Source organism: Scomber japonicus, chromosome 19 (genome assembly GCF_027409825.1).
Source record: "Scomber japonicus isolate fScoJap1 chromosome 19, fScoJap1.pri, whole genome shotgun sequence".
Taxonomy (NCBI): Eukaryota; Metazoa; Chordata; class Actinopteri; order Scombriformes; family Scombridae; genus Scomber; species Scomber japonicus.
Genome location: NC_070596.1, coordinates 13,761,156 through 13,779,866, shown reverse-complemented (window position 1 = coordinate 13,779,866; position 18,711 = coordinate 13,761,156). Strand labels below are relative to the sequence as shown.

Genomic DNA, 18,711 nt, shown 5'->3' with positions numbered 1-18,711 from the left:
TCCTTGTTCCACAGGCCTCGAAAGGCGGAAGTTGTAATTTAACTCTCTCTCTCTCTCTCTCTCTCTCTCTCTCTCTCTCTCTCTCTCTCTCTCTCTCTCTCTCTCTATGTGGATTTGTCACTGGAAAAAGCGAGCCGGCTTGTTCGGGAGAGAGAGGAGGGGTTGAAAATTTGGGAGTTTTTCTTGGACTGCTGACGCGTAATAAGTTCTACGGCGGCTACGTGCTGCGCTGAAGCCTCCATCAGCCTCCACCATGTTACTCCACTTTCTAGTTTTGGGGGCCTCGCTTTTCCAGGCAGGGTGCTACTTTGCAGAGGAGAAGTATCCGGAGGAGTCGAAAATGCAGCCTCCCACCGTGGTTATCGCTATCATAGCCAGAAACACCGAGCACTCCCTGCCGTACTACCTTGGAGCTCTGGAGAGACTCAACTACCCCAAAGACCGCATCTCTGTGTGGTGGGTTTCCCTGCGTGGACACTGTGGACTGCATGCACTGCCAGGCTATTTGTACAGGGCTCTTTATTCTATTATAGCAGCCGTCCAAAAGGTCAATGGCATTTAAATGAGTTGGAGAAAGCAACAGCGTCCTACCCCTCCCCTATCCCCTCTGTGCCTTTCACACTCCAGGCTGCCTCTCACTCAGCAGCATTCATTTTCTTCTGTGGATTGCATGGCATTTGATGTTCTGTAGTTTGTTGGGCTTTCTAAGGAATCATTTTAAGAAAACATGTCTAACACTAATGATTAACTTTAACCCTACCGACTGGGGTCCCATCAGACCATAGAGGTTTACCTTTTATCATATATCACAGGTATCAATTTGTTCCTATAATGAATTGATGTCATTGTTTCTGTTCAATCAATCCATTTTAAATCACCCAATTCCACCTATGCTGTTTGAATAGATGAAACTATTTATTGAGATCGTGTTTGCCATGGGTCCTGATTTAAAGTTTCACACACTGTCAGTGAGGGTAGAGGTACACTGTCAGTCATTTTGAATAAGACAGACACGCATGCTGCAGACATATTTCCTCTTGAACTCTGTCCACAACCCTCAATTTTTCTCTCCCAAGCATTGTACTGGAAAAGGGTTAACTCTAACCCTAAAATAACAATAATCTGTGTTTTTTACAGTAGTTTATTTTTGGGGTAACCTGGGACCGCAGTCTGTAGTTCTTGTATGTTAATTATGTTGGTAGGGTGAGGGCTAATACTCCCAAATTCACCTCTGATTGTTTTACCAGCTGCATATTTCTGTGTTGTTCTGCGGTGTAATTTATGTGTCATACAGACTATGATCTCATTGAAAGTTTATTTGACTTGTAAATCTAATCTACATGAAGCTGCATCTCAGAAGAAATATTAATAGTTGCTGGGTGGCCTAACATTACACATCATTCAGCTTATAACATTATTACAGTGTTTATATAGACAGCAAAAACATGTGTTTTAACTTGTATTTAGGTGGTAATGGTATTGTAGGTGGTGTGCTCAGAGCAGGAGTGTGTGCAGGATATAACACTACTCTTTCCACTAGGGATGGATAAAACTATATAGAGTATACAGTATGTAGTTTAATGCAAAAACAAAAGTATTCATCTCATTGATACAAAAATCATGTAGAAATCTGGTGTTGCAATATAACAGCCATGCATATTATTTTACAACTTTACCTAAAATTGTTTAATACACCCAGGGATGTTAAAGGAACAAATACAGTGGAGTAAGTTGCATTGCAGAATATCTATTGGTTGGCAAATTTAAAATCTCAGGGTATGTATGGTAATTTCAAGCTAAGTGGAAGATATTAAGCTAAGTGGAAGAAAAATAACTGGTGGTAAAAGCTACACATAATACAAAAGTGGTGTATTTGAAACAGTCCATTAGTTACAAATAGTCACCATGAAGGAGCTAGTGTAACATCCTGATCTAACAGGTTTCACTCTGTAAAACATGTCACTAACCTTGAATTTTCCAATCTAGTGATGCTCTTCAGAGTAGTGTCCATATTGGCTTTCAAAGCTCACTGAGAAATGTGTCCAATTTTTACTCCCACCAAACCAGCATTTGAAATATTTTACTCAGGCACATCATCAGTTTAGTGCATTTATTTTACAACTTGCTTTCTCTGTGCTACTCAGGGCTGCCACAGACCACAACTTGGACAACAGCACAGCTGTGCTGAAGGAGTGGCTTACTGTTATGCAGAAATTTTACCATTATGTCGAGTGGAGACCGATGGACCAACCCACGTAAGTTAGAATACATTGAACTCTAAGTTTGTAGTTCTTCTATAAGTCATGGTGCAAGATAACCGTGATATTCACTTCACATAATCAGGAATGATGCAGCACGTCTCTTCTTGTTCGTGCGTGTTACTCTTTGTAGACATCTGTGTAAGCTGAGGCCCATTAGTGAAAGTTATTTGTGCTTATCAGACACACACTGTCTGACTCAAGTCTTGCAGTCACTGAACTTCTTCAGCTATCAATCTAGCTCTATTCCATACATCCTTTTATACACCTTTTGCTCCATCAAACAGAAATTCCTCCTTATTCTTTCTAATGTTTTTTTTGTTAAATTCACATGCTACCATATTGTGCTATTGTTGCATATCTTAGTGCAAATGTACATGCATTATAACTGATACACTATTCTATCTGAGAAAACGTTAAAAAAAAAGTTTGTGCAAGTGAAGAATATGGTTCTTTGTGTCCTTTTCCCTGAATGTCCAACTCTTGTATGTATAGCATTAGCTAAGCTGTGCATACATACTGCTTTCCCCACGTGTATAATTACCCCCAAAAATAGATTCACCCACATCCTAAAAGATTTCTTTGTATTTTTGCATTTCATTTTTTGTTTTGAAAGTCTGCATGGAAAAGCATTTGAGAGTTCTGAGAGTTCTTTATCATTTATTTAGGAAAGATATTTTGGTATAGGAACCGTTCAGCCAAATTCAATGAGTTGTTAATTATGAGAAATGGCAAATAAGAACAATATATATCTGAAATCTATATCTCTATTATAATACATTGTTTCTGTATGTCTTAGGTCATATGCAGGAGAGATGGGTCCTAAGCATTGGCCCAACACCAGGTACGAGTATGTGATGAAGCTGAAGCAGGCGGCACTCAACTTCGCCAGGAAACGCTGGGCCGACTATATCCTGGTACACCTGAAAATAATCTGTTGTGACAGCAGTGAACGATTCATATCACTCCTCCCTTCCTTTATCTAACAAAAGATTGTTTCTTCTCTTGCTGCTGTTATTCCTCCCAAGAAAGTTTTGGCAATGATTGTTCCAGTGATAAAAGACACACGCAATCTGGCATGACAATCACTCTCCCATATTTCTCCCCTTCCATATTTCCCCCTCTTTGTCTCTCTGTGTCTCCATTTCAGTTTGCAGACACAGACAATATCATCACCAACTCAGACACCCTCAACCTGCTGATAGCAGAAAACAAGTCAGTCATTGCTCCCATGTTAGACTCTCCAGGAGCATACTCCAACTACTGGTGTGGTATAACTCCGCAGGTGAGCACCATTTTGGATTCTATCGACAGGAAACACTTGAGAAAAACTGTGTGAAACTCCAACTGAAATTAAACCTTGTTTTTGTCTACTACAGCACACATATCTGCTCTGTAAATCACTTGTCTTGTGTTCTCCTTTAAGGGAAAAATAGAGACTAAAAAGGAGAAATTTACATTTTAAATGATTTGATTTCTTGATTTTGCACCTAGTTTTACATTATTTTGTTTAAATATTGTTCCACCATCATCTTACATAGCTGGAATCCTCATTTTGTAGCAGCAAATCTTGAATAAATCTTGAATAAAGCATAACATAAAGCAATAACATCCAGCTTTACCACACAAGAGTCACAGACTCTGAACAACAACCTACAGTAGCTAAAGTCTCCTCTAATCTAACTTACTAGCACACATTTTGTCCTGTGCTTTCGCTTGTTGAACGAGCCACTAAACACTTGCAGGGGGAAAGTGCACTGCTAACAGAGAGCAGCACCTCAATCACATGCATTTGGTAATTGCACAAACAACCACCTATGGATATTCTTTTAGATGTGACTTCCTAATTGTATGCCTTTGCATCCTGATGAGTTACTAAAAGTTTAAAGTAACCATACTTTTTCACCATGACGCCTTTTGATATGTATAATATTCAACCTAAGTGTTACCATTTGATGTACTGCACCAGAGCTCATTTTCACCTGCAGTCCACATCTATTTTGTCCTGACATATTTTTTGTATATCCTAATCAATCACTCTCAGGGATATTATCGTCGAACAGCTGAGTATTTCCCCACCCGCCATCGTCAAAGGCTTGGCTGCTTCCCTGTGCCCATGGTCCACTCCACCATGCTGCTGGATTTAAGGAAGGAGGGCATGAAGAAACTGGCCTTCTACCCTCCTCATCAGGAGTACTCCTGGCCCTATGACGACATTATTGTGTTTGCCTTCTCCTGCCGGGCTGCAGGTTCGTTAGCGCTTGTTTGTGATTATGTTTTTGGAATCACATACACTTTAAAGACAGGTACAATTGCCATGTGTGGTTCTAGGATTGGGGATGAGTCAGACGTGAGTGCAACCCTAAAAAATACCAAGATGTTACATAACAATGTCTAATTTATTCATTCATTTATTGACTGATTAAACCTTGATGCTATTCAGAGATACAGATGTACCTGTCTAACAAGGAACGCTATGGCTACCTGAACATCCCAGCCAAACCTCAACACACCTTGGAAGATGATCGTCTCAACTTTGTCCATGTCCATCTGGAGTCCTTGAGTATGAACAGATTGTATTCTCTATTTAACACACATTTATATAAAGATAAACACTGACAGAGAGTTAAAACAAGGTCAGTATTTGTTCACTCATTTGTTAAACTTTGATTCCATGACTTCATGCTGTGTTGGTTGAACTTAATTTTGCCTGTGTCTCCTCTTTGTCAAACAGTTGATGGTCCTCCCATGCACCCCTCTCGTTACGTCCACTTGTCCACCAAACAGAGAGACCTCATGGGCTTTGATGAGGTAAGACAAACTTTTGTTTTTCTGGTAGGGATGTTGTAAGTTTAGGAGACACAGTATTAATATCATTTCTTTTCAAACAACATTGTAACCTCAGCATCTGTAAAAAAAAAAACAAAAAAAAACAGTGTGTCCTAACTTTGTGATTTTTAAGTCTTCAGTGATTGTTATAATGCATCTCTCTTGTTTTTATGAACCCTGATTCTTTGGCATGGTAATAAACAAAATCCTGGAGTTATGCCTCTCTGAACATCAGCTTTTAATTAAGATGTTTAAACTCACACAATAGGTTATGTAATGAGAGCATGGAGAAATTCTTTATTGGCTGTTTTCACAATTTAGAGTATCAAGCACATCCTTATGGCAAAGTTTTTCTCTGGATGAGCACAGAGCATTCAGTAGACATATTTGCAGAGGTCAAATATGGGCATTAAGAATATACATGGCAGTTATGACATGCAGTTAACAGGGTAAAAAAACAGTTTGTCCTTGTCTCCTCAGATCTTTCTGATTAATCTACGGCGGCGCCTTGACCGTAGAGACAGGATGTTGTACTCTCTGAATGAGCTGGAGATTGATGTCAAGGTGGTAGATGCTGTGGATGGGAAGTGAGTATGGAGAGACTGAATACCATAAGAACAAGTGAGAAATAACAGATACTGAGATGAAATGTAGATTTTAGGGTGGTTGCTGGGAGGAAAAGAAAAGTAACAATTATTGCAATGTACTGTTACATCACCTCATGGTTTAGTTCAATTAATGGTAATCAATAGTATCCTGATATTTTAAGCAAATTCTAAATAATGTTAGTTGGATAATATCTTATTTTATTTCTGATAGCTAGAAAACAATAGACCCATAATGGGGCAACAAGCCAATCGCTATGACCATTCACAGTCTGTTCAAGGTTGAAAAATCTTAGTGTGTGTTGCTCATCCTGAGTTTTAAGTCATTGTCAGTGCCTTATTAGTTTTTACTCTTGTCTCCTCCCTCTTCCTCGGTCTACTTTTATAGTTTATTGTCCTAAGAGATGTAATGATTGCTTCATTCAGTTCATTGTTCATGTTTTTAGTGCATGGTCTTGTTAAAGTATTATTGCATTTTCAATGACTAAGAGAAAAGAAATGGCTTCAAGTAAACCATACAATATGTGCAAAACCAGGGGATTTCCTTATTTGGAATATATTAAAAAAAAAAACATAATAGGAATCTCATTTGCAACATTTAGCCATAAACCTGAAGCTAGAATTACATTTTTCACATAATAGAGCACATTTCTTTGTGATGTTTTCCATGATAGTTTTGGGAAAAGTGGGCACAGGCAACAGTGTGCATTGAGGATGACTGTGGAAATCCGGAAATATATTGGTGGCAATGTAGCATGTGAAATATATTTTGGTGTGTGTGTGTGTGTGTGTGTGTGTGTGTGTGCAGTGCACTGAACAGCAGTGACATCAAGTTCCTGGGCGTGGACCTGCTACCAGGCTACTATGACCCGTTCTCTGGACGCACACTGACCAAAGGAGAGGTGGGCTGCTTCCTCAGCCACTTCTACATCTGGAAGGAGGTAAAATGATACAACTTTTTTATTACTTCTAATTTTAAACAACAAAAGTTATTAACAAATGAGAACTAGAACGCTATAGTTATTTATATTAATATAAATAGTTAGATGGAGAGTTTGTACATTTATCATCGCTAGTATATATAGAGAGAGGAGAGAATAGATCCAAAACTGAACCAGCTGTCAGAACCAAACTCTACTGATTTCTTCAGGTTTCTAGTGTATACAAATGTTCTTCATTCTTCTCTTCAGATGGTGGATATGCAGATGGATAAAGCACTGGTCTTTGAAGACGATGTCCGTTTCCAGGCCAACTTCAAACGACGAGTCCTCAGACTGATGGAGGAGGTGGAGCAGGTGGAGCTGGACTGGGACATTATGTAAGCAATTCAGATGTGTGTATTTATGGGTCAGGATTTCTGTGATTCTTGTTTTACAGGACATAGAAACAAATGATTTGAAATCATACTGAGTGGATCAGAAACATGATAAAAGCATTTTGAAACTATGCACCCAGTAGGGAAAAGGGAAATGTACTGGCTTCTTTTGTGTGATTTGTGATTGCCATAGGTCTCTGGAAATGTTTAGACACATATGCAGAACAAATGTGACAAAAAAGAATCTTTGAAATGATTGCCAACATCAAAGAACAGCAAAAGTGCAACAGATTTCAGCACACTGGGCTTACTTCTTCTTCTTCTGACTTTATGTTGCTACAGATACTTTGGCAGAAAGCAGGTGAACCCTACTAAAGAGGAGCCAGTGGAGAACGTTCGTAACTTGGTAATGGCCGACTACTCCTATTGGACTCTGTCCTACGCCATATCCTTGCAGGGAGCCCAAAAACTGCTCAATGCTGAGCCACTTTCCAAGATGCTGCCTGTCGATGAATTCCTACCCATCATGTATGACAAACATCCCAAGTACGTGGTCAAAGCATGCTCACTTGCAACCATTCTGCACACACCTTATCATACATTTCTTGATTGTTTTCATTAGTGTTAATACTATGTGTAAAACCTTACTTTTTACTTTTTATCATATGTGATTGTTAAACTGATCTTGCACTGCAGTTCTCTCCCTCTGTAAGCACCGAATTCTTTTCCTTTGCTAGACCTATAAAACTGAAACTGACCTTATAACTGTGGTTAAGAGGATTCCTCTAGGTTGACTGAGCATGGACACATATAATATATTTAGTCTAGGTTTGTTTGTAGATTGAAGAACTATAGTGAAGTGTGGTTTTAGTGTGGTCTCTTAGAGAATATTCAGGTCTGCTTTGGCCTCCATTTTTATTCCTGTTTTCAATGTGTAAGGCAAGGCAGCTTTATTTATATAGTGCATTTCATACTCAGGGGCAACTCAATGTGCTTTACTTAAAAAACAAACATTTGACAGTAAGAATTGGAAGCATAAAAACATACAATTAAAAAGTAAAAAATGGAGACATTAAAACATACAACAAAAAAAACCCCAAAGAGTGAAAGAAAAGAAAAAAAACTAGACTAAAATAGAGCATAAAATATGAGAGTGCAGCATAAAATAATGATTTGCATTAAAATCATCAAAACGACATACAGTGCAAATGAAAGATTAAAATTGTAAAGTGATTTAGAAGAGCTAAATCATAAACACATGAAAAGAGAAATATTTTTAATCTGGATTTAAAAATATTCACATTTGGTGCTGATTTAAGTCTGTTGGTAGTTTGTTCCAGTTGTGTAAAAGCTGCTTCACCATGTTTAGTTTGAACTCTGGGCTCAACTATCTGACCTGAGTCAGTAGATCTCAGAGCTCTACTGGGTTTATATTCTACTAACATGTCATTCATGTATTCTGGACCTAAACCATTCAGTGATAGACCAGTAGCAGAACTTTAAAATCTATTGTATAGCTGACTGGGAGCCAGTGTAAAGACTTTAGAACTGGAGTAATGTGCTCTGATCTCTTTGTTCTGGTTAAAACTCGAGCTGCAGCGTTCTGAATGAGCTGCAGCTGTTTAATGCTTTTTTTGGGGAGTCCAGTCAGAAGACCGTCACAGTAGTCGAGTCTACTCGAGATGAAAGCATGAATCAACTTCTCCTGGTCTGTTTGAGACATAAAACCCTTCACTCTGGATATGTTCTTAAGCTGATAGAAGGCTGTTTTGGTGATTGATTTGATATATGTAGCAATTGTCAAGTTGAATTAGAATGCATTTCAAAAGAGATTCTGAATCTTTCTGTGTATTTTTCTTTTTATGATGTACAGATTTCATGGTAGCATCTCTTTTAACATAGCTAGAAATTGAGATTAGTTGTCTGGATCTTGGGCAATGTGGATTACTGTTTTTTTTGGCACAGTGTGGTTTCCAGATGAACAGCCAGAGGTGATTCATGTGTTCGTGTCAGAATAGCTTTTTGATGTTTCTGCAATGTTGGTCAGTCAGTCCCAGTGAAATGTCTGGATTGGCATAACATTTTGTAAAGACATTCATGGTCCCCAGAGGATGAATCCCAATAACCTTGACCTTTCCTATAGTGCCACCAGCAAGTCAGAGTTTTTACTTATCCAGTGAAGTATCTCTTCCATGTGGATTGGCACAAGATGTTGTATCCCTTGATTTTCCTTCTATTCCACTAAGAGGTTCACATCTTGGTTTTGGATTAGATGTCTTGACAGGACTTGGATGGATTGATATGAAATTTAGTGCAGAAATAGATGTTGTAATAACTTTGGTGATCCTTTAACTTTTCATTTTTTCAACCTTTCATTTCACCAGAACATTTGAATTTGTCCAATATTTTGGTTATGTTTAGTGCTAATTAACAAACGTTAAACTGAGAAAGTGATAATGGCACATACCATACCAGCTAAATATTAGCATGTTAACATTGTCATTGTGAGCATACTGGCATGTAAACATAGCTCAAAGTGCCATGTACCTTCATACAGCCTCACAGAGCTGCTAACAGCTCAAAATAGCAACAGTTGATTATTTCCAAGTGTCCAGAAATGCATATTGCTTTTTTACTTCTTCTTCTTCTCTGTCTTCCTCCACTAATGTCTCCTCTATCTCATGACCACTCTAACACTGTAGATTGTAATTATTGTCAGTTTGCTGGCATGATGTGCATTGGTTGCATCTGTCTGCAATGCTGACCCTGCCTGAGTTCAACCCCAACTAGACAACTTTTCTTATCATACCATAGTGATGATCCAGTGGAGTAAACCAGACACATATGAGTCGCTGAGTGTTTAAGATGAAATACAACTTGGCCTGAAGGGCCTGTAAACCAGACGGCTTGGCAATATCTGTGTGCTCTGTCATGTGTGGAAAACTGGCTTACAGCCAGCCCACTTTCTCTGTTCACGCTCTCTCTCTTACCTCTGCGATTCTAATTCGATATGCTTGACTAGTCTGCTAAGAATGCACAGCAAACATTAGTCCTGCTCTTGCCATTAGAGTGACATGACTATCTTTAAATGCAGCCTCTGGCTCCATCTCTTGTCAAGTCAGTGTATTCGAAGTTTGGCCCAAAATATTACAGAAATTATTGATTAACACTAAATTTGATCATATATACAACTAAAGTCTACATTTCCTCCTTGATGCAGTTTTACATCATTTTATAACAAGTACATTCTTTCATTGTGACATACTAAACGTTTTAAAGCCTGAAATCTGTATAATCTATATTGTCTGTTCTCTCTCTGCAGTGAGGACTACAAGTCCCATTTCCCCAACAGAAACTTACAAGCCTACAGTACTCGCCCCCTCCTGGTCCAGCCGTGTCACTACGCTGGTGATGCCCAGTGGGTAAGCGACACGGAAACGTCGACTCTGTGGGACGATGACTCGGTACGCACCGATTGGAGGGGATCCCACAAGACCCTGAAAGGTGCTGCCCCGCCACCGGAGATCCTGTCAGCTGCTTACAAGGATGAACTTTAGTGCGGTGCAGACATGGCTACAGAGAACCTGCAGGTCAAAAGGCCACAAGGTCAGAGAGACAGATGCTGAGAGGAAAAAGTGTGCTCATACTTTATTTCAGTCCACTCTGTGTCTCCCACTGTCATACTTAGTGCCATCTAAACTGGACTTTTGTCTTAGGAATGTTAGCAAGCATATTGCACAGGATGATAGTGGTGCTAAGATTTTGGGGGGTGGGAGGGGGGCTATATGAGTGCCAGCATTCATTGAGACTTTCTGTAAAGACATGCTGGGTGTTTTACTACTTGTACAGATGTCTTAGCATTTCAGATGTTTGAACTCGCACAACAACAGATTTTTCTCAAGAACAATCCACCTTTTTTTAGATTCTTTTTTAAAATTTTATGCTGACATTTTGAAATATTCTGAGAGTTTATACGGTATGTATGGCTGATGTCAAGAGCATTTCTGGTTGAATGTGTATTTGTGATGGTGTGTGTGTTTCCTATGATTGCATGTTTAAAAAGCGTATTACAGCCTTTAAGTGTATACATTCGTCCTTTCATGCATATATTTCTTCACAACTGGAGAGTGATGCAATTGTACAAAAAAGTGGACTCATTAGTATTTCCCTTTCTTACATGAACTGTTCTAAAGCAGACGTACCTCATGGTTTCTATTGACAGTATACGACTGTTTCAGTGGCACCAGATTAAATTCAGGAAGTGTTTTGTTAGTGGAACTAACACTTACACACACAATGTTTGCATTTGAGGGATTTAAGCTTCTATAAAATGAAGTCATTAATAGACAAACATCACAACATGGGCTCATTAAACTATTTTATATCTTCAGGCTGTGTCTTAATTTACTACCAGGACTCTCACCAACTCGTTTTACTCATTCACTTCTTGATTTTTGAGACAGCAAAATGGCATTGTTTAGTTATTGAAATAAAACATATAGCTACAATAAGTGTAGCCTTACCTACCAAAGAGCAAGGAGTATACCTACAGTATATAAGGCATTACTCTAATGGAAAATCTCATTATTCTGGAAATGTATGTTTAAATAGTTTATCAATAATTACAAAAAGATTGCCAGCATGTTGTTTCAGGTGCATATTTTTGACACTGCACAATGATTTTACAAGTCAATGGTGAGTATTTTAGACATGCTCAGCTCAAATAAGTAAACTCATTTTGTGGGTACTTCAGCCGTTTGTATGAAATCAACAGATGTGTGAAGTGTGAATGGGTTGTGTAAGAGGGTTGCATCGGTTCATCTGTTGTTTAGCCTTGCCTGAGAGAGAGCAGAGATACTTTCCATAATTTGTTTGGATGGAGCCCAAGCAATATAAACTGTTTCACACATGTTGTAGCAGTTGTAGTCTTTTTAAGCCATGTTAAAACATAGCCCTTAATAACCTTCTGTAACATCACTGGGATCCTTATCAATCTAGGAATGCAATGCAAGTAACTGGTGTTTTAATTCTGGCGTCCCTTGTGTTATACTACACTTAACATTTCACTTAATCTGGTTTCATGCATTCATTTTTTTTTATCTGTTCCTATTAGTGTTGCTTTTCCTGCATATGTCTTAATTTATTTTTTGAGTTTTGATTGATGTGGTTGACAGAGGAGTCACACAACATGATGTACAGCATGTAATCAAAGTGCAAAGTGCAATGGCTTTTCTGCCTTTCTCAGTGTGATTCATTTTAATCAAATGTTATGAAATTGGATGTTTGGACAACTGTAAAGCAATCTTTTAAAATGTTAATAAAAATTAGTTTTTACATGTCATTGTCTGAATGTGATGATGCATTTTTTGTTACATTCTGTGGAAAGAGAAGTATTTAAATATAAGTTGAACAAGTACTATCAGATGTTGTACTTACAAAAATCCACCACAAGAGGGAATCATATCTTCATACATAACAAACTGGACTAAGCAGAGTAGAATTTTCTGGAGTTAATAATTTTTCAAAACATAGTTGCAGATTTTTTAAATTTTGCTGACTCTAATCAATCAGTATAATCATCATTTAATTAATGACAGTCACTGTAAAAAATGATGGGCTCTAAAAACCTTTGCAATGCAAGTTTATGTGTGATGTGACAGGCTGTCTGTCCTGTTTTAGTGTGAAGTCATGACGTGCGATGAGGTGTTTACCTGTTTGGTTGGCTTCACACGTCAAGTGCAAAGGTAAGAATCAACACTATATTCCCAGATTATACAAGGAAAAACAGTTTTGTTATTCACAAATATTTCTTGTGTCTGGACAGAATTTTACATAAACCATCATTTATGGTAATTTCCTCCAGTTTAGTAGACAGATCATGCCTGTTGACTCAGTTTGATATAATCTGTATTTGTCTTATTCTCTCTCTGTACAAAAACACTTGATACATTTTTTGTATTGGAGTAGGTGCATGACACATTAAGCATACTTCAGCTTGCACATGCAGTATTCTATCCAGTTTACATGATCTAATTACTGAAACATGGAACATCAGATAGGTCACATTTAAACGCCTATCTGAATACTCTATATGCTAGTCATTAAAAGAAGACAACAGAATTCACATCTTGTTGTGGACCATTTGATCAATTTCAGACATAGAGTGTGACACAAGCATGGACGTGAAATAGAGAGACTGGCTGTAGCTCCTGGATTCAGCCTCTGTCCTGCTCAAAGCTGTATGAACTGGAGAGATCCTCCTGCCACAGGAGGAAACATAAACTCAGCACCTTATTGGCTGCTGGCTTGGAGGTGGGGACTCATGGGGTCCACTTGGCAGTGGGAGTGACCAGAAATGGCTCAGGGCAACACAGAGTATAAGGTTTCATAATGTTGTGTTACTGTTACTGTTATCACACACATGAAGGCATAACATACATAATGCTTTATGCTTATCTGATGCTCTACTTCTGCTCTATTTGATCTCTGGACCTGGAGGACTTTAAACTCCAGCTGCTCCCCTTATGCCCTGTAACATACAGAGAGAGAGAGAGAGAGAGAGAGAGAGAGAGAGAGAGAGAGAGAGAGAGAGAGAGAGAGAGAGAGAGAGAGTGTTTTTGATGGTGTTTTTTTTTACCTTTACCAGATGCATAATATATGATTTTAGACATTTTTAGAAAGTTATTTTTCCTTCATGTAGCCTTTGGTTTCTATTCATGGTTTGTATGTATGGTTTGATCAATCAAGCACACTGACCTGTCCAGGATTTGACATTTTGTGTTTCATGTGACCAATATGAAGTGACCTTATTTAACCACCTACAGCTACTACTACTACTACTGGCTCCCAAATTGCCCGCCCTCTGCTGCTTTTTATGTCTGAGCATACTACCAGTGCTCTTGGTCGCACTGAGGTAAAAGCAAGAACTGCACTCCCTGCAACTCCCGGGACATACTTTGAAGCCGCTTCTCTGACTTACACAACTATTGGGACTATTTTTCCCAAGATTCACACAGTTTTCTTGCAAACATTGATTTCCGCATCCTCACATTTCGCGTCATCGAGCGGCTTCGCAAACAACCGGAACCGACTGTAAGTATGCATGAGGAACCGGACCTGAAGTTAGTGTAGCATGCCGGTTTAGTTCTAATCTGGTTGGTGTGAGAGATCACATGCAGAGTTTTCTGCCACGTTAGTGCTTGCAGCTGCGCAGGATGGGTTTGGTATTTTTGGACTGTAGCTTTTAGGCTCTGATGTGTGTCGCCCGCTCAGTGTGCTTGCTCTGTCATACACATTCTCGCACTTATTCTTCCTGAAATGCAATAAAGTGACATGGGTGTTGCTCACGTCAGTAAAACGTATGCGCTGGAGGCAGCTGGCGGGAGATGTTGCTGCAACACTGCTGCACATGAGCACTCGTTTCTACACACTTGATCTGCTACTTATTTTCATATCCTCCAACTCCCTGTTCAAACTATTGGAGGTTGTATACGTGTGAAGTAGCCAAGCCAAGTCAAATGGTGAATGAACAGCTGTTTCAGACGGTTGAAAGTCCAGTGGAGGTTATCCAGGGTCAGTTCAGCATGTCATAGTAATACCAGTTATGTGAAGTAAGCAACCTAATGTTTGTCTTTTATTAGACTTGACATCAGCTGATGAATGCTGCTTCTTGTAATGTAAAGAGTAATTGAAGCTGGGGCAGATGCCCCATGTCAGGACATGATTCCAGCCTGCAAACATCAAATTCATTGATGCATTGATGTCTTTTTAGGTGATAATGTGACAACATGGACCTTGGTCCTCTGTAGAGGAGTTCTGTTTTCACTGGCTCTTGTATTTTTTGTGCCATCTGCTGACTTGCAACCTTTGGTGTTGAAATTTGGGACACAGAGCAGGTGATTGCTGACTTGACGTTTTAATAACATCTAAAACCACCAGACTGTTTCACAATATTTACTTTGAACTTTTTCTACCATGAGATGGAGAAGACATTCAGTTTTGTGTAGTGGTACAAAGCTTGGATTGGAATATTGAATTACTATGAATATGTCATACAGCGTTTACAAGCATGTGTCATGTTTTTGTGAATGATTTTGAAACTAGTTATGTGAATATTCTGCACTCTTCAATGCACATCTAGAGATTCACTCTTTCCGTTTGTGTCTTCCACAGGGGGAATGGCCTTCCTAGGGAGTGCAGTTCGTCGGGTGGTGTCTGCGGTGCGGCCTCCTCTCTCTCCCCTATGCCGGACAAGTGCCCGGTCCTACAGCTCAGAGCATACCACTGAAAAAAGTGTCCCTTATGAGAAGACACTCAAACAGGACGATGGAGCCTCATCTGGGCCGACTAAACCTTTACCCAGGTGAGCTCACTCAACACATGGGTGAATGGATGGAGTGATCTTCTGTGGAAATGTGGGTTATCTTTTGCAATTTGAGGTCAGCATTTATTTGAATTGTTGCATCAGTACAGCTGATTAATATGTAAGCTGATTTATCAATAGAAGAGTGATAATGGAGCAGCTGACAGTGTAAAAATAATCATGATGACCTAAAGACAAGATTGTAGATGCTCAGTGCATTACTCAGGTCTGGAACAGTCTGAATTTTTTTTTTGTCTTTTTATTAGACAAACATCAATTTGGAATAATATTATTATGAATTATTATTTTATTCATTCACAAAAAGTAAATTTTGGTTGGTTCCATTCAGTCAACTGTGTCACATGCTCGTGTTTGAAGTGGCATTGCTTTTACCCAGTTTTCAAAGTTATTTTCTCAGCTCACCTCTGGTTATCTGCCTCCTGCCTCAGGTCAGTGGATGCAGTGGTGATTGGAGGAGGCAGTCTGGGCTGTCAGACCGTCTACCACCTGGCCAAAATGGGGATGACCAACGTAGTTCTGCTGGAGAGAGACAGACTGACTGCTGGCACCACCTGGCATACAGCAGGTAATGAACTATTCAGTTTATGGACAGGTGTAAGGTGTGTGTGTGTGTGTGTGTGTGTGGCCACGTACAGCATTTCTACCAAACCCAATATTATACACCTTATACCATTCACCCCTAAAGAACCTGTACTTCAAGTCTTTAATTTTTAAATATTTTTGTGCATGACCTAATATATATACATGTGTTTTCACCAGGCCTGCTGTGGCAGCTTCGTCCCAGCGATGTTGAAGTTGAGCTCTTGGCCCACACCAGGAATGTGATTAGCAAAGACCTGGAAGAGGAGACAGGGCTCCACACAGGTTGGATCCAGAATGGAGGACTCTTCATTGCCTCCAACAAGCAAAGACTGGACGAATACAAGCGCCTTATGTCGGTAAGAAACAAGATTGTCAGGTTTTGGAAAAGACATATGCATTCGTTTGGTAAATATATTAAATTGGACAACATTTGCTAATGTCAAACGCTGATATAAATGACTGCTACATACAACTCCTACATTTATTTGGAACTATTGTAATTTGTAATTAACTGGCATACGATTCAGTCATTAGTCATTATAACTTTAAAATTGTATCCATAGCAACAGGTCCACCACAAAGCAGGTGGTGAATGCTAACATCAAAATATCAAAAAGAGAGAGAAAGGAAGTATTAATTATGTTGTAATTGCGTCACAAAAATGCATGTGTAAATGCAGCTATCAGGATGATACAGTGCATGTACATGTACAACAACTGCACTGCTACCTAACCTGATTTCTACATGTAACTTTTGTACATTTTAATGTTATTGTCAGTTGGGAGCTACCAACGAGTAATGGCTCATGAATAATACTGTTATCACCTGTTATCAGAACAAGAGACTTTCACATCTCAGGAGTTAAAAAAAAAATGCACCTAACTTTGTCTGAATATTAGGGCCAGGCAAAAAAAAAGAAAAAAAAAAGAAAAAAGTTTGGCACAAGAAAACAGTACCACAGGATCAAACCTAGTTAGTAGAGTGACTGACTCATAGCAGCTAGAGTGTGAAGGTGATTTTCTGAAGTGGTGCAAATGTATTCATAACTGATAAATGTATCATATCAATTTCATTCTCTTCTTTTCTTTTTTTTTTGCCTGGCTTTTTTTCTTTCTTTTGCTGGACTTTTTCTTTTTTTATTCTTTGCCTGTTTTTTTTTCTTGTGCTGGACTTTTTTTTTTTTTGACTGGCCCTAATACTCTGTCGTAGAAAACAAACTGATTTTAAACTATTGCAATGGCTTCTCAGTACATTAAACTGCAAATGAGTCATTCACTGCACAACATGAAGAGGTGGCATGAAAAGCTTTGTTTATCTAAATGTGTTTGGAGTTCAAAGTTCACTGAAAATGTCCTGTTTGAGACAATTACTATGGCTTCCATTTTTTAGATTGTTTAAAATTATCTGGATTAAAAATATTTTTTCTTTCATTTTTTATTAGAAATAAACGTCGACAAGTCTTGATGTTGTGATTAATGCCCTCTGATATAACAAGTGTAGCAGGAATGGTTAAGTTTCACAATTTGAAATCAAAGCTCTCGCTGAGCAGAACAATAATACATTTCCTTTGTGACATTGATTTATTATGATGTTGTTGTCCGAAAAGACAAATACATGTATTTCAATATGGATCTGATGCAAAATCCTGACAGATTTTGATGCGTCTTTCTCAGGCAAGATCATAAAAGACCATAACGACTAAAACATATCATCTCCCCTCATTTCTAGCTGGGTAAAGTTTATGGTATCGAGTCCCATGTCCTGTCACCTGCGGAGACTAAAGACTTGTATCCACTGATGAATGTTGACGATCTGTATGGAACTCTGTATGTACCAAAAGACGGCACCATGGACCCAGCAGGCACCTGTACCACCCTGAGTAGAGCTGCCTCTGCCAGGGGAGCCACGGTAATGTGTATACTTATCTGCAGTATACACCATTGTGTTTTCAATTCATGGATATGCATCATATATTACAGCACATGCACACACATCACACATCTAACACATCAGTTATTCTTTGTATTTTTAGAACAGCAGATTTTTAGAGCAGTAGTTGAGTTAAGTAAGCCATCTACTTCAACTACAATACAACTGCAATTATAAGCCTTTACAGTCATGTGCATGTGATTTTAAATTTCAGTTTTGCATACTTTTCTGTGGACTGAACATTATGTGAATCATCCAGATATAATAAATACCACTCACACCGCAAATCACTCATTATGACGTACCAAAATTCTTCCATTTTCCTCTAGTGTTTTTAAAGAATCCTACTTGTTATGCAGATTCGGACAAAGATCCCCTTCTTATCTCTCTGTTACTCCAACAGTACAGTGCAAAAATAGCACCTTATCTGAACAAGAAAATACAGTCTAGATAGCTGTGTCATAACCTTGTCTACAGCTATTCATTAATTGCTGTTTCAAACGGACGAGTGCTTGAATTGCAGTTAGTAAATTAAATAGATAACACCACACTTGATCCGTGCTGTCATAGTGTGTTTTATTCAAAAGTTGGATTCAGGCTACTGACTTTTTGGCCTCTATATAGCTACTGACAGTTTTATCACCATGGCAACTAAGAGTGCACAGTTTCTGGAGAGCAATTTCAGCTCAGGCTATGAGAGAAATATACTAACCTAAAAAAAGTAAATACAAATCAGTCATCTTTCCTTAGTAGCCCTCAAATGACAGTTAGCAACAGGTCTTCTTTGGTTTATCTGCTGAGTTATTAGAT

The 18,711-nt window shown here is 38.7% G+C and overlaps 2 protein-coding genes across 4 annotated transcripts in view; both read left to right on the top strand.

Annotated features, from left to right (window-relative positions):
- The first annotated feature begins 253 nt into the window (after positions 1-253).
- Positions 254-10,620, top strand: cercam (cerebral endothelial cell adhesion molecule). The gene is made up of 12 exons (XM_053340212.1): positions 254-456; positions 2,145-2,255; positions 3,058-3,175; positions 3,409-3,543; positions 4,303-4,507; positions 4,702-4,821; positions 4,993-5,069; positions 5,568-5,674; positions 6,501-6,633; positions 6,883-7,010; positions 7,350-7,553; positions 10,330-10,620. The coding sequence occupies exons 1-12, from the start codon at positions 254-256 to the stop codon at positions 10,562-10,564; spliced, it is 1,776 nt and encodes a 591-aa protein (XP_053196187.1). The 3' UTR covers positions 10,565-10,620.
- Positions 10,621-14,001: 3,381 nt separating this feature from the next.
- sardh (sarcosine dehydrogenase) overlaps positions 14,002-18,711 on the top strand; it is a 50,206-nt gene continuing 45,496 nt past the window's right edge. For 2 of the 3 annotated variants that reach the window (XM_053340206.1, XM_053340204.1), the window contains exons 1-5: positions 14,002-14,099; positions 15,180-15,369; positions 15,819-15,955; positions 16,150-16,328; positions 17,701-17,880. In XM_053340206.1, the coding sequence (XP_053196181.1) occupies positions 15,185-15,369; positions 15,819-15,955; positions 16,150-16,328; positions 17,701-17,880 (681 nt within the window). In that variant the 5' untranslated portion in view covers positions 14,002-14,099; positions 15,180-15,184. Of the gene's footprint in view, positions 14,100-14,825; positions 14,903-15,179; positions 15,370-15,818; positions 15,956-16,149; positions 16,329-17,700; positions 17,881-18,711 lie in introns of those variants that run through there. The other variant, XM_053340205.1, reaches the window with a different exon arrangement.

Excerpts from the sequence above, each read along its gene's own strand:
- cercam (XM_053340212.1), top strand. The coding sequence starts at position 254 with ATGTTACTCCACTTTCTAGTTTTGGGGGCCTCGCTTTTCCAGGCAGGG. Across the intron at positions 4,822-4,992 it reads TGTCCATCTGGAGTCCTTGA|TTGATGGTCCTCCCATGCAC; the intron begins GTATGAACAGAT and ends TTTGTCAAACAG. Across the intron at positions 7,011-7,349 it reads GAGCTGGACTGGGACATTAT|ATACTTTGGCAGAAAGCAGG; the intron begins GTAAGCAATTCA and ends ATGTTGCTACAG.